The sequence below is a fragment of the Rhinolophus ferrumequinum genome, chromosome 9 (genome assembly GCF_004115265.2).
Source record: "Rhinolophus ferrumequinum isolate MPI-CBG mRhiFer1 chromosome 9, mRhiFer1_v1.p, whole genome shotgun sequence".
Classification (NCBI taxonomy): domain Eukaryota; kingdom Metazoa; phylum Chordata; class Mammalia; order Chiroptera; family Rhinolophidae; genus Rhinolophus; species Rhinolophus ferrumequinum.
In genome coordinates this window covers 17,402,585-17,423,020 of record NC_046292.1, presented here as the reverse complement: position 1 = coordinate 17,423,020, position 20,436 = coordinate 17,402,585, and the positions used below count along the sequence as shown (strand labels likewise).

At 40.0% G+C, this 20,436-nt stretch overlaps 1 protein-coding gene across 1 annotated transcript in view; it reads right to left on the bottom strand.

Moving 5' to 3' along the window:
• Nucleotides 1-20,436, bottom strand: part of MACO1 (macoilin 1) — a 51,598-nt gene that overhangs the window by 6,374 nt on the left and 24,788 nt on the right. Inside the window, exons 7-9 of the mRNA XM_033114478.1 lie at nt 5,518-5,676; nt 4,011-4,193; nt 1,749-1,869 (exon numbers count right to left, since the gene is read on the bottom strand). Of these exons, the coding sequence (XP_032970369.1) occupies nt 1,749-1,869; nt 4,011-4,193; nt 5,518-5,676 (463 nt within the window). The remainder of the gene's footprint in view (nt 1-1,748; nt 1,870-4,010; nt 4,194-5,517; nt 5,677-20,436) is intronic.

Here is a 20,436-nt window from a genome sequence, read left to right as displayed (position 1 = left end):
ATACAGAGGGTGCCAAAAAAATGTATACACATTTTAAGAAAGGAAAAAGCTGCATAATATATACTGATAACAAAAGATGAATACGAGACGTGTATAAATTTTTTTGGCACCCCCGATATATACATAGGTAGTTTAATTTCTTTGTTTTAATGAGAAATCTAAACTTATTACAGAGAATTAAAAAATATATTAAAGTTCAAAGAAGAAAATGACAATCACCCCAAATCCCAACCCTGTGAAAAATTTGATATATTTTCTTTTAGTCTTGTAAGCATATGTGTACCTTTTAACATAACTAAATTCACAGTATATGTACAGTTTTGTTATAGTTTTTAAAAAACATCTCAACTGCTCTTTGAAAATGTAATTACTAATGGCTGTATAATATTCCCACATGTATATGTACCATAATTTACTAAACAAATTGCCTATTGTTAAGATTGTTTCCATTTTTCTTTTGCATTTATAAACCACTACAATGAACATCTTTTATACCTATCATTGGAGAGATTTAAAAATATTTACCTTAGGCTGGAGTCCTAAAAAAGGGAAATAGTTAAGAAGTACAGGACGCTTTTCCAGAAAGTTACACTTCTACCAGCAATGTATGAGGCCTATTTCATTGTAGGCTCCCCCAGACTGACATTATCATTTAAAAATTATTTGCTGATTTCATAGGAGATAAATGGTATCTAATCTCAATCTGTATGTTTTTGGTGATTGATGAGGGTATCTTCTTATGTTCTTCTCGGCCATTTATACTTCTGTGAATTCTTTGTTTGCATCCTTTGCCTATTTTTATGTATATTTGAACTTTTCTTAGAAATTTTTATGAGCTTTTTATATATTGAGTATTAATTCCTTATTTATAATATTTGTTGCAATATCTGTACCTTCCCCAATTGATTTTTTTTTACTTTGTGATTTCTTTCATTTTTGTTTGGAAAGTTTTCTCCTGTTTCAAGATCAAATATGTTCTATAGTTTTACCTAGTTTAAAACAAAATGTTTCTTTTTTTTTGCATTCAACTCTTCATCTAGAATTTTTGTGTGGTATGAGATGACCTTCTAATTTTACACTTTTTTCCAGTTATCGCTGTTTCAAAGCCTTTTACTGACTAATCCTCACTGTCCCCATTCATTTCTGACTCCACCTTTACAGCACACTTTAAGATTTGTCTCTAGGTCATCTATTCTACTCTACTGACCTGCCAGTAATTTCTTACCAGTTCCCCATAATTCAAATTACTGTAACTTTATAATATCTGACATTAGTTTTAAATGTCTCTTTGAAGAGCCAATGTCAAAAACTTTGCTAAGGTATACATGGCCCAGAAAACTGGCTATATCCACAGCACTGGTGGCTTTCCTCACCATGCCCTGCTGAGAACTGCAATCTGCAAGGCTCAGAGCCACACAGAATGGTCAGTTCCCTGGCGATGGACAGAGGGTTAGGGCTGAAAATGGGTGTATACATTCCAAAGGACACTAATCTGGCCTGTAACCTGAAAAAGTATAAAACACACCAAGGAACTGTAAACATTTCTGGCTTGTATCAGAATTCGGCTGAATTAAATACGACATGAATGAGCTGGACAAGATTAGAGCTTCCTTTTGTCATAGAGAGATTTTCAGATACAATGGAATTTGCCTGTATTGAAAGGCACCATCTCCCCATTACATCACAGACCACAAATCAAACACAGATGAGGAATTCAAGGCTGAGAAAGTCTTTTGTTCCCTCATTACCTGCACTTTGAGTTCTAGTTCTCTGATCTGGTCTTCTTTCACCTTCATGTCCATTGTGAGCTTCTTGCCCTCTGCCTCTAATTCTCTGATCCGATTCCGTAAGGTTTCGGTGCATTCTCCCCTTTTGAAAAAGAAGAGAAGAAAATAAAGGGATTTACAAGACTATAGTTTTACTTATATTGCATGATTGATATTTTTCTTATACTTCAGAGTCAGGTATTAGCTTTTGGCTCAGTCTGTTCATTCTATTCTTTGATAATTTCAACAAATGATCTAAAATAGTTATCATTAACTGGTATCTAATGTGATCCAGGCACCAAGCTAGGTACATTACAAACACTACCTTCTTTACAGGGATAGTGCATATTATTCCATTTTCCAGATAAGAAAACTAAGGCTACATACATATACTACTACTCCAAGGTCACCTAGCTTGTAGGTCACAGAACTGGGATAAGAACTAAAGTTTCCCAGGTTCCCTATCTAGCAAGCTTCCCATGAGGTCACAGAACTTGAGACAATGCATACAAGTTAAGCAAGACAGAGCTAGATATACCCAGCAGGGGGCAGTGAACTCATTTTTTTGTTTTCACTTTTGAGGGGCTGTGCATTGGGAATTTCACCTTTCTTTAGTCATGAAGTGGCCATAAGCCCGGAGTCAACCAAAAAAGAAGGGAACAGCATTAGGCGGCTTCTCAGGGCTATATAAGGACAAACTACAAAAGATGATGGCAGTGGCCAGTCCAAAGCTGAGTAAGGGTTCAGGTTTCAGAAACAGCCAGATGGAGAAAGGTGTCTTTTGCTACCAAACAGGAAGGTCCAATGAAAGACTTAATGCCTTGAGATTCATTTAAGAATAAAAACAGCCTGTACATAAGTAATGGTAAACAAAGACCACCCAAGGATAAGACCAAAACAAATAAGCTTAACTAGAAGCAAAATAGATTAAAAATTCTGGCGTAAGAGACACTAAACAATATGGTTAAGGAACCATCATATCTTCCTCAGTGGGTTTCTTTTTTTAAAGGGTAGGCGCTGGACGAATTAAGGACAGCAAAAGCCACACTAGATGATTGTTCAGGAAAATCTCCTGCAAATCTTAAGTGTTTCGGAAATGCTTACTAATCTTTAAACAAATACACAAACATAAAAACCCACATTAGGTTAGGGTTAGACAGGTTAGTTAAGGGTCTTTTGAGTCTGCATAGACGCTGATGGGCCAAGTGAGCTCAGCCATCTGCAGTGCAGAGTCTGCTGGGGGAAGGCAGGATCACACAGGAGAAAGAGTTCTCTCCTGCTGTAACTTCCCAGAAGGTAAAAGGATGACTGATCAATTATTCTGCAAATGCTAGAACCCAAAGGCAGGCTATTAACACACCAAACACAAAAAAGCAAAACTCAATCAAGAGTTAGAGTAGAACTGTACCAGACAGATACAATTTGTACAGACACTTAAAATTAAATAAATAGTAATAATTTACCCTCACTCTGTATCAGTAAAACCTATAACTGACCCCTACCATATAGATGGACTTCTCTAGTCAAGAAAACAAACAAAAAAAAACAAGGGATAAAGAGAAGTAGAAGCCAAAACAAAATAAAAAGGCTCTTAACTATCTTCTGTCCTTGCTGGAATCAGATGGCAGTTACGTATCAGAGTTTGGAATATTTGCATACTTTTCAACGGTATAGGAAGTAGTCCCTAATTTTCATTACTCCACAGGTTCAATGATACCTAATAGTGACTTACGTTTCGTTTTTTTCCCATCTTTTCCAGCTCATTTGACAGTGTGCTGATACCCAACAAAGACATGAGCAGTCAGTACACAGTACTTGGGGAACCACGATTTTAACCTTTCTTCCATTTTAAGATAAAAACTCCAGAAACACACACCTAAGAGTAGGGAGCAATGATGGTTCTATGCAGGGAACACAATTCCAGGTTGGTTCTTTCAAAGCATTTGGTCTTAAAGAAAGTGACCGCAAACCCTTTCATGGGCAGCACCTTCCTCCGAGGTGTGGGAGGCAGGCTGATTCCCCCATCTCACTTCACCGATGAGGTCACTGAGAGATGAGGTTGTTATAAGAGAGCGCAAGCTTGCACAGATGGAGTTTAAACCAGCTAATAAAACTGCACTTAAAAGCAATCCATCCGTGAAAGATTGTTTATTTCCAGTCCTGCCCAAAGCATCAAATTCCCATGGCTGCCGTGGTATACGAAAAGCCAACCGTGGATTAAGCACTCAGGTGACATGGACATACCTAGACGCAGCAGCAAATGCAACAGCCCGGGCTGCAGTAGCTTCTTCTAACTTCTTCCTTTTTTTCTCCTCCATTAACTGCTTTTCTACAAAACTTCGGGCTTCCTGCTCAGCTTTCAGCTTTTTCTCCAACTGGCTGATGTTCTGCTTATCTTTTTGCTTCATTTGCACAGCATTATGTAACCTATATAGAAATGATTGTCATACAGTTTTACAATTACAAATGCCCACTATAAACCCTGGAGAAACATGGCTCCTCTTTTATCATTTTAAGGCCAAAGGAAACAGGAGGTTTGAACAGCAAGTCATAAATGTCAACTCCCAGAGTGCCCAGAGAAAACACACTATCATTATTATTTAACAATCCCTCAACACCGATAAAAAAGCTGCCGTACAAGATATAGAAGCAGACCTCGGCTCTATCAAGGTACATATTCTACAGAAGGTAATTCAGAAAATGGGACAAACAAGTTTCAATCAGAGGGACAGACAGAACTAATTCGAGTGCCCCAAAGCACCTTCAACGAAGGAACAGTTGATGGAACCACCACCACTGAAACTAGTATGGGAGGGGGAAAGTCTTTCTTTGCTTGAATATAATTATGCTGCAGCCTTTCCTTTCCAGCTGTGAGACATTTTTTTTTTGTGAGTATCCCAAAATAGATCTTGTAGAGTCACAGGATGCTTAAGTCACAGATAGAAATTTCAACCATATTCCCTTCCTTGCCTACTACCAACTCCACTATACACATCAACGTAAGGTGAGTTTATCTCATAGCAATAAAGATGAGATGTTCTCTAGTATTAGTGCTAGAGATATCACATATGTGGGTCAGAAGCAATGGAAAGGCTATTTGCTTAGAATGCTGTAGCTTTTGAGTTACATTCCTTAAAAATGTAGAAGGACTCTTCTTTCAATGGGACAAGCCCAGAAAGCCCAAAGTTTAGAACAGTAACCACTACTGTAGACACACACTGCTTAGAGATTTAACAATAGGACAGACCCACATTGAGTGAAGAAGTAATTCCAGAATGAATTAATGGAAAGCATAAAAGAATTCACAAAGAAGAGCTGGCCTTTCGCCTGCCTCTTCAAATGAAATCAAAGTTCAATGTCATTTTTCAGTTTCAGAAATCAAAACAAATATAGTCGATTTAATCCTCTGGAAACTTTCATGCAAAGGAGCAAAAGTTTCAAATTGTAGCAGAAATACTTCTTGTCAGTTTTACTTATATTGTCACAAAGGCTCAATAGTACTTTAAACTAAGAGAACAAGTTATTCAAAGGGAGAAGACAAAATAGTAATATTAATAAACTGTTTTGTTGAAATAAGTCCTTATAGATTTTATAACATGTTGAATATCTGGTATAAAATTAAATATTTTCAACGTTTTCTTGAAAAACTCCTCTGCTAGGTCCCTTTGTCATCATGATGCTTGTGCTCCAATCCTTGGAAACAAAAACTGTGAGGTCCCTTGGCTCAGCAAAGGCCCGAAGGTACACGTACTTGTTCTGCAGCAGCTCGTTCTCCTGCCGGAGCTGGCCCATTTCTGAGCGGATGCCTCGCTCGGTGCTCGAGAGGGAGCTGATCTGACTGCGGAGCTCTTGTTCCACTTGACGGCTGGCCTGCAGGTCAGCCTTTAACTTTTTAATGTCTTGTTCCAGCCTAGGAGAAGGAGAAAGGCAGCATTTTCATCTCAGGGAGGGCACCCACAGGGCTCTGTGGGAAGCCCTGGCTGAAGTCCCAGACTACTGGGTGGGTGGCGGACGACCCCCTCTGGCAGCTCCTGCGTCACCACGACTCCTGTCTGCAATTGGCTCTTTACTGAGTGCTTCTGCCTGGGTCCCCACCTCTTCCCAACAGAGGGTGACTTCTGATTTCCCCCAAATGTTTGTGAATACTGACGGGTGAGGATGGTACTTAGGAGTACCTGAGCTGCTAATAAAGGGAGAGTGGAAGGCAGGAAGGGGGTGGCTGAAGAGTAAGGTCCCTCCCAACTGTTCCCGTGCCCCTCAGCAGGGGAGAAATGTAACACCCAGCTCAGGACCCACCTGTGCGGAGGTATTTTAATATATCAGAATCTACTGTCTCAAACTCCCCCCAAACACAGGCTTAGAAGAAACCAGGGTCTGAGACAACCTCCTGAAATTGCTAACATCCTTGCTACATGATGTTCACACTTCTGGTGATTGTGACAGGAGGGGTCATTAGACTCAACGACAATGAAAAAAGGAACAAATTCCGTGCTCTAAGTATCATAAGAAAACTCCATCTGTGAACACAAGCCTTGCTTTTCTCTTCAATTCTTTACTTCTGTTCCATTTTCTTTCATACAGTAATAGTTTCATTTTAAGTGATACGTATGCAGAACTATTATGTGCACATGTATGACTGAAAAAGATCAACAAAAAGTGTAAAATCAAGCCCCTTTCTCTATGAGAGGACTCTACAATTTCATTAGGGTCCAACCAACACTTAAAATGGTTAAACAGGAACACAAGGAAGGCCATGATTAAATATATGCTAGAAGGAATAATAATGTTAAATGAGAACTTATGTACCAGCCACTGTTCTATAGACTTCAATACTATGCATTCATTCAATCTGCACAATTTATGGCTAAGTGCAATTATTATTCCCGTTTTTATAGATGAGGAAATCTAGATTCAGGAAAGCTTCCAAGGTCACACAGGCATTCTGTGTGCTAAGGTCACACAGGCATTCTGGCTCGAGTCCACTCCTCACCAGTAGGCTCACCTGTAGCTGTATCACCCATCGCATGGTATGGGTAGAAATGCCACATGAGTTCTGAGGAGAGAAGATGGGAACTGAGTTGGGCGTTGATGGCTGGGCAGATTTAGAGAAATAGAAGGGAAGGAGGCAGGGGCGTTCTAAACAAGGGGAAAAACAGGCTCAAAAGCTCAAAGACAGGAACAGCCATAGATATTAGCGGGAAAGAGCAATCAGTCTGGCCTCTGAGGAAGGCATGTACTCTGGGAACAGAGTGAGAAAGAACAGAATGGGTCTGGTAGATAGGACTGTGGACAGGACGGGCTGCCACGTGAGACTCAGAAGACACTTTTTCCTACAAAATTACAGGTAGGCAAAAATCCGTTTGCTCTGATGAGACTCTCGTGCATTTCACTAATACAACGTACCGAATCAGGATTTCTGGAGAGCAATGGTGCTATCTCCTTGGGACTGCCAGCTCCAACAGACTAAGTCCTGACAGACATGCTTCATTAAGCACTAAATCCCCCGGGCCCACCAAAGAGCAGCTTTATTTACCTATCTACCTTTAGCCAACTAAAACAAAAATCTCAAAAACAAGAAGTCACAAAGCATCAATGGTCATCTTCCAAGTACAGTAGCCCGTCCCCTGTCCAGTGACCAGGAGCAGACTGGAGACCTTGTGTTCCAGAAACACTGCCGGGTCTCCTGACAGTTCGCTCCCCAGGGAAGGGTCACAAGTCGACATCACGCCACATTTTCCCTATTGCCAGGGTTATTCCAGTTGAATGTCCTCCCGGAACGGCTCTAAACAATTACAGACTGGCATTTATACCATCCCACACCATCCCTCATTCATCCGAAGTAACCCAAGGGATGTTTTCCAAAACAGGCCGACGCTGTCAGGTTATCTCCATTAAGAAGTTTGGCTGAGAAACGTGTTAGGTAATTCACCTTTCTTGAGAAATCAATTTCACAGTTTGAAGATTGTATTTTTAGTAGAAAGGATGAGTTTTAAGATGAAAATAGGGACTTATCATGGTTTAGTAATAGGGTTTAGGATCAGGATTCTAGACTCAGCTCTGGTGCCAACTCTGTGACCCCGGGCAAAGCATGTACCCTTCCAGGACTCAGTTTCCCCATTGAAGGCTAATGATTTCTAAAGTTCCTCCCAGGTTGGTCTAGGATTTCTCGGCCTGACACACTTACTGCCGGCTGCTGATCTGTCTGTTCAGATTAGCAGTCTGAGCTGTATCATATGCAGTGGCACAGGAATCAAGTTCCACACAACCAGCTGACTGGGGCAGAGCATGTGCCACGTTGGGAAGGAAAGAAAACTTAAATCTGCACAGACTATACGTCAATAATTTGCAGTTATTACTTTTTTGCATTTTTTAAATCGATAAAAGCCAATTTTCCTACCATGAACTAAGAATAACAATATTCTGAATGAAATTTTAGAGCTCCCTAAAAAACCTAAAAATGCAGAGTTAATGCAGTTATAAGAGCAAAAAGTGCAAAATATCTAGAGTGTAACTTCTGGAGACCACAGAACACTTAAACAGTATTTTTTTATTTAGAACTATGAAAATTTTGTCAAAGACATGTAGTAGCACAAAACAACAAAAATAAAATGATGTGGTTTCAAGGGTACGTTCATGTTGTGAAAATTTCTAAGTTGTGTACTTAAGATTTACGTACTTTTGTGGATGTGTGTCATACTTCAATAAAAAGTTTATTTTCAAAAATAAAATAACTTAATTTCACAAGGCATAGAAAATGCTTCAGGAGTATCATAACCGCTATCATTAATTTTGTAAAACTCTGAATTATTGTTTTCCAAAGAGTTGTATCAAACCTGTGAGTTACCTACCAACAGCTTTCCCCAGTTTAAGAAACACTGCTCTACAGAAGCACTGCATAATGACATGTAAGATAACTTAAAGTGCTAAATGGTAAATTTGAAGTAATTCTTAAAATTTATGAGGGGAAATTTTTCATTATCTATCTACAGAAAGCATTAATTTAACCTTGAATGCTCAGTATATTTTAAAATCTTTACTAAGGTAGGTGGTAAAATGATTTACAATCTCTTATTAGATTTGTTTTTCTTAATTGCAAAAGTGATACCCAGTCAATATAAAACTGCATACAATAACAGAAAAGCATAAAGAATAAAAATGTAAATAACTCATAATCCTCTTCAGACAGAATCATTCACTATTTATATTTCGTTTCCTTCTTTTCTGTCTTTTTTTCTTTCTCTTTCTTCATACATGTAAATATTTTTAGTATTGGTGCGAGTACCACAAGTACTATTTACATATCTTAAGCACCTTCCCATATCATTAGGAATTTCTCATCAACAATTTAATTGCTGCATAATATTCCACTGTCTAGATGCACTATAAAATCCTATTTTCTGAGATATATCTCAATTTTTGCATATGCTCAATAGAAAAATGTATGCATGAGTTTTGAAAGAATTATGTGTATTATTCAATTGAACTATATCAAGCCACTCAAGTGCCAGGGGCATTTATTAGACAGATAACTACCACTTGTCTTTATGGTTTACTTAACCCTTTGGAGCTGAAGGTATTTCCTAGGTAAAACAGATATGTAATTTATTGATATGAAGAACCAAGAAGTACTGACTAAATGGTGCTAAGAGGTTAATGCAAAATCTTCAAATATATTCATGGGATTTAACCAAAGCATCAATAGCTGCAACCTAAATTAGAAACAAGTGGTCAAGAAGAAAATGAGGTAGAAGTAATAGTTTATAACCCTTACAACTCATTTCAGTAAACTGGGATCGAAAGAAAGGAGGAAAAAAATTCACCCATGAGCTCAGACCCCTCTTATCAGAGCTAAATCCTATTCTCTTCCCTACACTATAGAAGATCGAGGGGCAAAAGGGAAATTTCCTCCAGAAGAGCTACATCTTATCCAAAGAAAGAAACAAATTGGGCCGGACAGATCTTCACCAAACTTTGGTAAAGTTTAGGCAGGAAATAGATACACTTCCTGCTTGCCCAACTCCTGTGGTACTCGTTTTCACCCCTGCAAAGGCTGCCCAACGGTGTCACGACCTGGGATACAGACAGGGCCCGGGGCAAAGCCGGGGTCGGTGTCCAGTAAACATGTCCATTTCTGCCCAGTTAGGCAAGCCAGGGCTCTAATCAACTCAAATGGTTACCTTTTAGGTCCAGGCACCTTTCCTAGCCACTTTACTGATAATTTTAGAAGACAGCATCCAACCTCTAACCTTGTGAAGCTCCGGCTGAACTCCAGCAGACTACCTAGCTCACCAGCAAGAGATGGGACCATCCAGAGTGGAACTTTCCCAGGTCTCCACTCTGACGGCCTGGGCTGACTTCAAAGCAAAACTGCCAAGCTGAGGATCCCTACCTGTACCCACTCCCAACCTGAACTCTATCTCATCTTCTCTCTCATCCCTCCCAACTGTGGTAAACTACAATGTGAGGGGTTGACAATTATTTAATTTTAATAGGAAAAGATTTGCATTTTAGTAAGGGCAATCTCCAAAAGACTGAAGCTCCAACATTAGCCTTTCAGGCAGGCTCAGTAGGAAAGGTATCTTTGAGTATCTTGAAGTACACCTAGTAGAAAATACAGTAGTACTCAAGTGTCAGTTTTTAGTTGAAAGGGGTATTGTTTTTAAGTATCTGAAAAGGTAGGAAGATACTTATGTCTAAATGTTTGCAGTCCTCATTTTTTGTGAATTACTTGAATTACAGCCCACAATACTATGACTTCATTGAAAGTTTAAAAGTCTCCAATGGGTAGTGCCAAAAACTTCATGGTTTTTTAAAGCCTGAGGCTTTATGAGGCCTGACTGATAGCACAGAGGAACTTGATGGCTTTGGAGCAGTAAATTTCCCCAGGAAGTAAATCCTGCAAAAAAAAAAAGAGGGAGACCTTTTCTCCTACAGATGATTAGCTTCCCCAAATACTCTACGAGTCACACTCCATGCCCACTCCAGAAAACTACCTAAGTGCGTATTTCTGTGGGCTGCTGGCTCGACCCCATGAGCCCACCAGGAAGACAAGGAGCCTCGGCTCTGCTGGTTATCTCTGAACTCTAGAGAGATAGCCAGAGACGCTGTAGGCTCTGCGAGACAACACAGAACCTATAATTCAGCTTGCTCTGTAAGAAAAGGGACTTCAGAAGGTCATCTCCGAGTCATATAGCCAAGTGACTGAAGGATGGGTTTTTCTAACAAACCCGTCACATGAGCTAAAATGACACTCCTTGTTTCCAGACATCTTCTGCCTTTTATTATAGCACCCCTCTGGGAGGGAACGGCTTCCAATTTTCAAATCTTACTCTTCAAGGCCCAGTTAAAAAATAAAAACAGAAAACAAACTAAACAACTCTCCAGCATGAGGCACTGATCTTCAGGGCCCAAAGTTCCCTCTGCTTCTGAAATCTGAAAGCACTTACTGTTGGTGCTTGTTGTTTGGCATTAAACCATTGTCCTGCACTGCTTTTTAATTTGTTCTGGTTTTTAATCTTTTCCTGTGTATCGTATTTCTAAAAAGACTATAAGTTCTTTAAAGCCAGGGACTGATGGCGCTATAAAATTAGAAGCTGAAACTATATTTCTAAAGTTTGTTCCAATCCTTCCAGACCATGTCTCTAACTCCGATTCTGTGTCCATATCCTCAGTATGTAGATAGAACAGGGTCAGTGTGATGACATATGAGGCTCCAGAAACAACCTATCTACAGCAGGCCGTCAGATTTTTAGTTTAAATAGTGGCTGAAAGAGATAGAGGTCAACGGGTATTTGCTTCTCATGAAGGCAGGCGCTCATGAAAAGAATGAATGAAGAACATCTGCTCCATCTTGGTAGGTACCTAATTCCATTAGGAGATCCCCCGGTATACATTAATCATACAAGACAAGACTCGTTTGGGAACCACACAGCTGTCCCTGCAGAAAGCTGAGCTCATAAATCAAAGCTCATCCCCCAAAGAAATACTGTTTTACCCTCTTCACTAACTCCTCCCCGTCCTTGCCCCCCAGGTCATTCACACTGACGGGACTGGCAGCATGGGTCATTCACATAAAAACGTGAAGGTATCTCATCACTGACTTGAAGCTGTTCCAGTAAATCCTATAAACCACAGCTTCAGAAATAGCGAGATGATGCTGCCTCGGGTCTCACTGTGGTTCCTGCAACTGTTTACCAGGCACAAGGAACCCAAAATAATCAACAGCCCAAAGACCTGATTACTAGTGAAAGCATATCACACAGCACCTTATGACTCTGTTCCCTAATCTGTCAAACACGAAAGGTAGACATTCATTTTTGTTAAAGTAAGTGAAGAAATGCAGAAAAGGAATTCTAGAGACTTTTACATGACTGGTCATTTAGGGAAATGGAAAACTGATTTCTTGAAGCCCTTCAAGAATAAAGCTATGAGTACCACGAACTAGTATTTTTAATAAGATCCTTAAAGGATGTGGTCAGATTTGATAGTTTGTTATCAAAAGTCTTTAAAATGTTCATATCTGTTGATGCAGCATCCTACTCCCAGACATTTATTTGGAAGACTGCTGATATACACAAAGAAGTATGTAAAAGTGTGTTTACTGCATTATTTATAATAAGAAAAAAATCAGAAACACTTAAATATTCAACAGATGACTGACTAAATATACTGTATATTCATGTGTCTGACTGACATGCAACCACTGAGGAAGAATATTCTATGACAAGAGAGAATGCTCAGGATACAGTCAGTGAAAAAGACAAGTCACAAAACAATGTACAAGCAATGAGCTCCATTTTGTAAAAAGCACATGTATGTGTGTAAGAGAAAAATAACTGACAGGCTACATATTAAGATAGTGGCCGTCTCTTCTTTATCTTCAAAGTTGGATATAATCAACATACATAACTTGTTTTTAACATTTTAATTATTATTTTATAATTGGGGGAAAAGATATTTTAAAAGGAGGCTGTTAATCTGCTGTCCATGGCTTTTCAATGTTCATTGTTGCTCTTAGATTTGCCCACGTCATAGGCCAGTTTCAGAATAATCTGGAAGCCTCAGAGAAAATCCAACTCTTTCACTTTACCAACTTTTTAGGTCACTCCAAAAAAAGGGAACTTAACTTTTGAAGTAGAAATGCTTCAGTTCCTAAATCTACATCAGCTACTTCCCATTCATCAGTTCCTACCCAAACAACCGTTTTTCTAAATCAAGATTCTAGAGCTACAGTTTATCGCCCTGCTCTGCCTCCCTTAGGAAAGAGAGCTGGCATTGCTCTGACTTCAAGCTTGACATTATACATGTTCCAAGAGATGGTGCTGGGAGGTCCCGATTCTAAACCACCTGGCCTGTGTGTCTGTGAATAACTAGTGTCCATATCCTGAGTTTTGGTGTATTTTATGCTTTAAAATCCCAGTAGTGCTGGGTACAGGAGGCCTACGCAGTTCTCTGCACTGAACTGTTTGAGGAACACCAGAGACCCAAACTACCTTTCTAATCACAAGGCTGTCGCTGCCCCTCTCCTTCTAAGTGGTCTGAAAGCCTCATGGTCAGGTGTCAACAATAAAGGGTGTGTTCTGTGACTGGGGGTGGGGTGGATGTCAACAGGTCTATGTTTTCCAGGAGCACAAGAAACTGAAGGAGAGGAGAAGGCAAAAAGGTCCCATTAATACACGGCAGATTAGCTCATGGGACTTATTCCCTAAGAGAAAAGTCCTTCCTATAGGAGTCAAGTTTTGATTGGTAGGGCTGGGGGTAGGAGAGTAGGGAGTACAATATAAGAATAACAGGAAGGGTCAGGTGCAGAGGTTGCAAACTGGTGCGCCCATCTGGTCCATAAACATGTTTTGTTTGACCCTCCCCCACATGATGTAAAAAAAAAATGTGTTTTTAACTGGGAGATTTCACATAAACATATCTGTTTTCGGCATCTCTTCAAAACATCAGATTTAGCAACAGTGGGCCTGCAATCCCCCGCGGCCACAACTGGTTGTCCTGTTTGGAAGGATATGTGCTCCCAAACTCTAGGGTGCCCAGTGCAATACTGAATACGAATGATGCCAACTACAAACTGCCCCCTCATGCCGGCCGTCTTGCTCCCATACTTGTCTGAGTCTGCAATGCCTGCTCTAGAGCCAGGGGAAACATAAGGGCAATGGTCCTTTCCAGTTCTCGATTCTGTGCTTCTGTTTCCAATCTGTTACAGCACTCTACCAAGAAAGGTGAACTGTACCCCATGAGAGAGAAGAGTTGTCATTTTTCCCATAAAAAAGAAACCAAAACCTGTTTTAATCCTGAGAGTCCCAGTTAGCTAGAAAAAAAGGTCTAAGGGATCCCTAAGAGATTTGCACAGACTGAAGTAGACCCACACTGGCTGTCAAAGTATTCAAACAGCCAGTTTCTAAATGACAGCATGAGTAACATTTAAAGAATAGAGTTCCTTTTCCTTGGAGTATTTCCCCCCTTCGGGGAATCCACCCCTATCCCCTCAGCTGGAAATCTCAATTCATTATGAGCCAGCAGGGTTTCTGTCTCAGATTTTAACACAAAGTTTTAGAGTAGTTCCCTCTGAACTCTAGGAAGGAAACTTTCCAATTGTCTTACTAGAAATCCCTGTTTTATTAGCATAAACTCTCAAGTACTCAACATAAAAATGTTTCTAATGTGGACTCCATCCCTCAAATAAATTATGTTAGGCAAACATAAACACATGTTTACACAGAGAAAAAACTAGCTCACTAAACTTACTAAACAGAAATCTGGCTCACTACATATTTTTCCATGTAATAATTTCCAAATAATTTAGTAGCAGCTAAAACCAACATACTTAATCTACTCTAGTTAGAACCCCCAAGTGTCCAGGTTTCATAATCTTCATTCTGAAAATGTCATGAGTTTGTACTAAATTTCACCTCCGCTAGAAATGATTCTGTTACAAGTAAATGATGACACGCACCTGTGGAAGTGGAACGGCCTGCTCTGTTAGCCAGCTCTCACTGGGGAAGGTGACAGGCAAGTCACTGCAGCAGTAGTTGGTCAGCGCTGCGTGTGCCGGGGGCACAGGGAGGGAAAGCAGCCAGGGTAAAGCCACAACCGGCAAATCACTGTCTCCCTCCCAAGGTCAGATCTTCTTGTGCAAACCATTTGCAACACACAGCAAAATGTATTCCAGTGCAAAAGAGAACAAATTTGTTCTCTCTCCAGTACCAGAGATGATACGTATGTATAAGCAGTCAACACTTTCTAACGTGGGGAATTTCCTTGGAGGAAAAGTTGGAACAGAAACATGGGATCTGAGCTCCTCCAGCTACCACAATACCACAAAGACAAAGAGAATGGTCAGGGCTGGGGGCAGGGGGACCCACCGCGAAAGATGAACAAGACCCGGCAAACCGAGATTTCCTTCCAGTTCCTGTCTGAGAAGTGGCTTGTGCCAGATTCCTTGGCCCTGAAGACCAACCAACCCACTGCCAGAGCAAATGGCATTTTCGACAGCACTCCCTTAAGAGTTTTCTCCCCTTGTCTCTTATTAACTTCCAGAAGTTCTTGAGCCTCCTGCACAGGCTTGGAAAAAGTACTGACAGAGTACTGAATTTAAAAACTTCCTGGGAAATACCAAGGAATGGGGTGTAGAGTGGAAAGTCTTTTTATTTTTCAGAAATAAAATCGGTAACAACCTGCTGAAGAACAACAAATAGTTAGCCCCTGGATATCTGCTCCTTGGCCTGGTCTAACGCAATATTTAGGTTTTCCACTTTCAATTCAACTTTGAGTTGCACTGCAGTCAATGAAATTACTGAGGCCCAACCTCCCTTCTAGTATTTTCCCTGCACAAAGGTAATATTCATTCAACAAGTATTTATTATCTACTCTGTGCCAAGCACTGTGTACTGTGGCAGACGGGAGAAAAGAAGGTCCGTCCTCGTCAAGTTACATTCTATTATGGGTATAATAAGCTTGTGTAAAAATTTAAACCATATACAAATAGACAATGTAGAAAGTAAACATCCCCTACAATCAACTACAATTGACCATTCGGCATATACTATTTCAAATAATTTTCTGTGTACATGGAACTATATCCACTCATTATTTTGTAATCGGTTCATACTGGATAATCTGTTTTGCTACTTCCTCCTCTTTAATACCGTGTTTCCCCGAAAATAAGACCGAGCTGGACCATCAGCTCTAATGCATCTTTTGGAGCAAAAATTAATATAAGACCCGGTCCATCTAGGGATCTTTCCATTACCTTTTAAGATGGGTTTCTACCTTTCAAGAGAATCCCTTTATAACCTTCCCCACTTAGGACACTTCCCAGCCTTGGGGGAGGGCTAGCATGGTCCATACCAGGCCACCTCCCCCCCCCCCCCGCCCCCCCGCCCTGGGGTACCTGTCCTAGGAATGCTCTAGGCTTTACCTCCTCAATTGACTGCTGTGTCTTGTTTCTTCCTCACACTCAGGTCTCAGCTTTGGATTCTATTCTCACTTTGTGCCTGCAGTCTTGGGCTCCATCTCTGAATCTTCCTCCCCCACTTTCTGTTGTAACTTGGAACCAGCAAGTTCTTTGCCCTTCCTTGCCCAGGGAGCTAGGAGCCAGCCCCCACCCACTCCTAACCACAATGCAGGCCAGTACCTGGCCAGCTCCCTCCACGGGAAAGGAAAGATGGATAGTTGTAGGAAGAAGAACTGGTGTCTCTTTGTTGTTCTGGTAAATAGCATTAGCCCTCAATTTTCCTTGTTGCTTTGAAACGCTTCTCTAAGTTGACAAAATAGGGGTTCCTTGGATTTCTCTCTTCACTCCACTCTTTTTCAGGTTTTCACACCAAATCATACTGAATCCACTGATTATTAAAAATCAGTACCTAAAAATTGGCCCTTTCTTTTCAATGGATATATACTTTTGGTTGTGTGTGAACATCTTAAAATGTGGGGAAATGAAAACTCAGAAGTATTGTACACTGTCTCCTGTTGTTTTTCCCCAAACAATAAGACTACACTAAGGAGCCTTGTATAAGTCAGAGGTTCCACAACAATCTCAAATGCTGGGATATGGAAGATAAGATTAAATTCAGCAGTACAAAGGACTGAACTGCTTAGTCAAACCACATCTGGGCAACATGTACCACCAGCAAGTCCAGGCAAAGGGGAAAGCTGGATGCTTTTAGTTTTTGCTGTCTTCATCCCCCTTTTTAAGAGAAACATAAAATCATAAGGCATAAATACAAGGTTTATATGGGCTAGAAAGTGGAATGGAGAGCAATGACATTTTGCTCACCACTAGTTTAAACTAGAAGGAGTCACAAATCGCAGCCCACTAAAACACAATACTAATTAATACACTCATTGATGGACTAGAACATTATACAGCCTGTTGATAAAGTATGTTGGCATCAATCTATATGCTCCAAAAATTCTTTTCTAGGACACAGACCTGGCAATGTAAGTTAGATTCTAGGTATCAGTATAAGTTAAAAACCCTTCTTGGTCTAAGTGAGTAAGATTTCTTACAGTGCTTCTCTCTCCCTCCTTTCTCCCTCCTTCCTCTCTGAGGCAGGGTTACCACTTGCAAAAATCCTCATAAACGCTTTCTTCTTTTCTCCCCAGGCTCTCAAGTCTCCAAATAAGCAGAATTATATGAACAAACTAAGTTATACATAATAACATTTTGGTATACCTGAAATGGCCAAATGAATTTAGGGTCGAATAAAAGAGTGAGTATTCAATATATTACAACTTTCCCCACATTTCCACTTTCCCCTGAAGAAAAGGCTCTCCCCCATGCCATGGCTTCAAACTTGCTCAGAAGTTACTACAGCAGCAATGCACACACCACAGGCCCCCAGGCCTTCCACGTAGTCAATGGTGGCCTCTCCTGGGGATTCAAGTGATGGTTATACTCCTGGTCTTAAATCTTCCAGTTCAGGGCTCTTAAGTCTGCTGCTGTCAAGCTAAACCTACTCCAGAACTATCACTAACACGCAGATTCCATGTTGGGTGGCTCTAGGCTGTCTGGACCAGACTAATTCCCAAGTCAGATCTAACGAGAGTTAAATTCTCAGAGACCCCATAAGCTTTCAAGGGTCCAAGTGGATGATGGCCCCCTTCTATTCAGAGATAAGTATGCCCTTGTGTCTTTGGCAAAAGCAAGAATTTTTAATAAAAACACTTAGAACAGGATCTCTCTAGAAGAAAGGAAAATAAATGAATTCTGAAATTCTAAGCATTTCTTCTACAAATTTTAGCCACTGGAGCAAAAAATCTTGCTCTGGTGCCAATCCTTGGGCTAACTTTAGCTGTATGCGCATTTAAAACAAACAATGGTAGAACAGAAAAGAAACTTTGGTTCTGGTCCTGGCACTGCCACTCTAGCTGGGTCACTTGGACTAGCCATTTAATCTTCTAGAGTTCTTTTACTTCACTGATAAAAACACAGGGTTGAGAAGGCTGGTCTAGATGTCTCTTAGATCCATTATGTTTACCCCTCTAGCCCAAAAAATCTTCATTCTGAATTCTACTCCATTGTGTGAAATGCTTCTGTACTAGGCAAACTGGATATTTCTCCTTTATGACTCTTCACACCAGACATTATTCAACTACATTCAAGTTGACATCTTATTAAGAATAGGCACTGAAAAAAAAATAAAAAGATGAATCTTCTGTCTTGGGTACAAAAAAAATAAGTGGAAAGGCAATAAACCAAGAGGAGGTTTCTGCTTCAATATTTCTACAGAATATGGATCACTTCACATTGTGTATGCAAAGTTTTAAATTCTCTCCCTTAAGCAGAAAAACTAAAACAAGTGACAATCACCAACAAGAAACCCCAGTCTTTGGCTGTATTTGAGAGGGAATTCTGTGCCAAGTGCAAACAAAACTGTTGGCTCTCCTGCTTGCAGGCCCTGAAACTGCAGGAAAAGTGACTCAGGTGTCACACCCTGATCTGCCCAATCTTAGCGTGACTGCTGAATGATCACATAGACCTGCCATGGAATATTCCACATCAAGTGAAAATGAGGGTTAGGCTAAGTTGGGAAAATGATTTCAATATAATTTAAGTGAAGAACACAAAACTACACAAACACTATGGCCACAATTACATAAATTTAGTTGATGAAAATACAATAAAATTTTAACAGTAACTTGTGTCATAGTGGTGGGACTATTTTCTCCACCTAAATTTTCTATCATTTTTTCACACTAAAAATATCATTAAAGTGACCACTGAAAGAAAAAAATTTAAGCAAACTTCATTCTAATTTATATTATTTCTTTCTAACCCAGCATCTAGTTAAAAAACAACAAAAAAAAAAACAACAAAAAACTGAGTTTCCTCACTGTTTTTTCTGTTGTCTAGAATTTTTCCCATGTCAGAATTAAAAATGTTTTTGGCTACCAACATTGTAAGTCTGTTTCTAAATATCTTGGGTGAAGAATTCAGAAATCAAGCCGGCAGAAATTTTGTAAGATTTGTAAATATTTCTCAAACCAAAACAGGTCTTTGGACTGGCTTTAGCAAGTTCCCTGGGAAGGATCCCATAAGCAACACTTATTCCCAAGTTCCCCACCTTCCCCCACATTCCTTAGCCCTAGTGACCTATCAGCATACTTTTTCCTAAAGGGCTAAACAGTAAACACCATTGGCTTTGTAGGCCATAGGCAGCGACTCAGCGCTGCCACTGTAGCGCAAAGGCAGCCACAAATCCTACGTAAATGAATGAGTGTGGCTGTATTCCAATAAAACTTTTTACAAACACAGGCAGTGGGCCAGGTTTAGCCTGTGTGTAGTCGTTTGCCAACCTGTAGGATACAGCACAGTAGAGAATATCCATGGAGCTTGGAGAAATGGAGAAAAGACCTGAAGGACTGCTTGCTCCTTCACAGGGAATGGCCATCAAACCTTATTTTGACAACCACCCAGATCTACAAGAACTCTCCCTGCAAGTGGATTACTAATGAATTTTCCCTCCAAAAGTCACTGAATTGATTTCGCAAATATAGCAGTTCTCAGCCATGGATCCAGACAGACATAGCTATAGAATGTGTTGCAATTAATTTACTACTAATAATATAGTAATGGCTTTCAAATTATTATTATTTTTTTAAATGTTTAAAAGGGTAGTTCAGTCTTCTCCCTGCAGCCAGCCTCGACCAGTACACAGCTCTAGGTGAGTCTGTAGTAGCAAAGGGCTCCTGTACACAGTGTCAGCCCATTTACGCTGCATCAGAAGGAGTCTCAGAGACCACTGAGTCCAGCTCTCTCTGTCTGAAGATAACAAACCCACTCTCGAGCTAACAACTCAAATATGTGAAGTTTAGATCAGTTACAGTCTTAGTAATAGTCATCAAGACGTACATGAAGTCAAATAAGAGGAAACAGGAGATAGACCAGAAGGGTGAGAGGAAGTGTGATTCAGTCCTCTTATAGCCAAGTTGGATAATTTGCTCAGATAGTCTTCATTTTATAAACTTTCCTTGTTATTTACCATAGAAAAATTTGAAAGTGCATGAAAGCAAGAAGAAAAAATAAAGTCCCGTACAATACTACCATGGGGCAATAACTACTGTAATCATTTTAGTTCCTTTCCCTTCAAATGTTTTTCTGTGTACATTAAAAAAATGTTTTTAATAAAATCGTTTTCTACTTTCTTTATAAAATATTGTCATG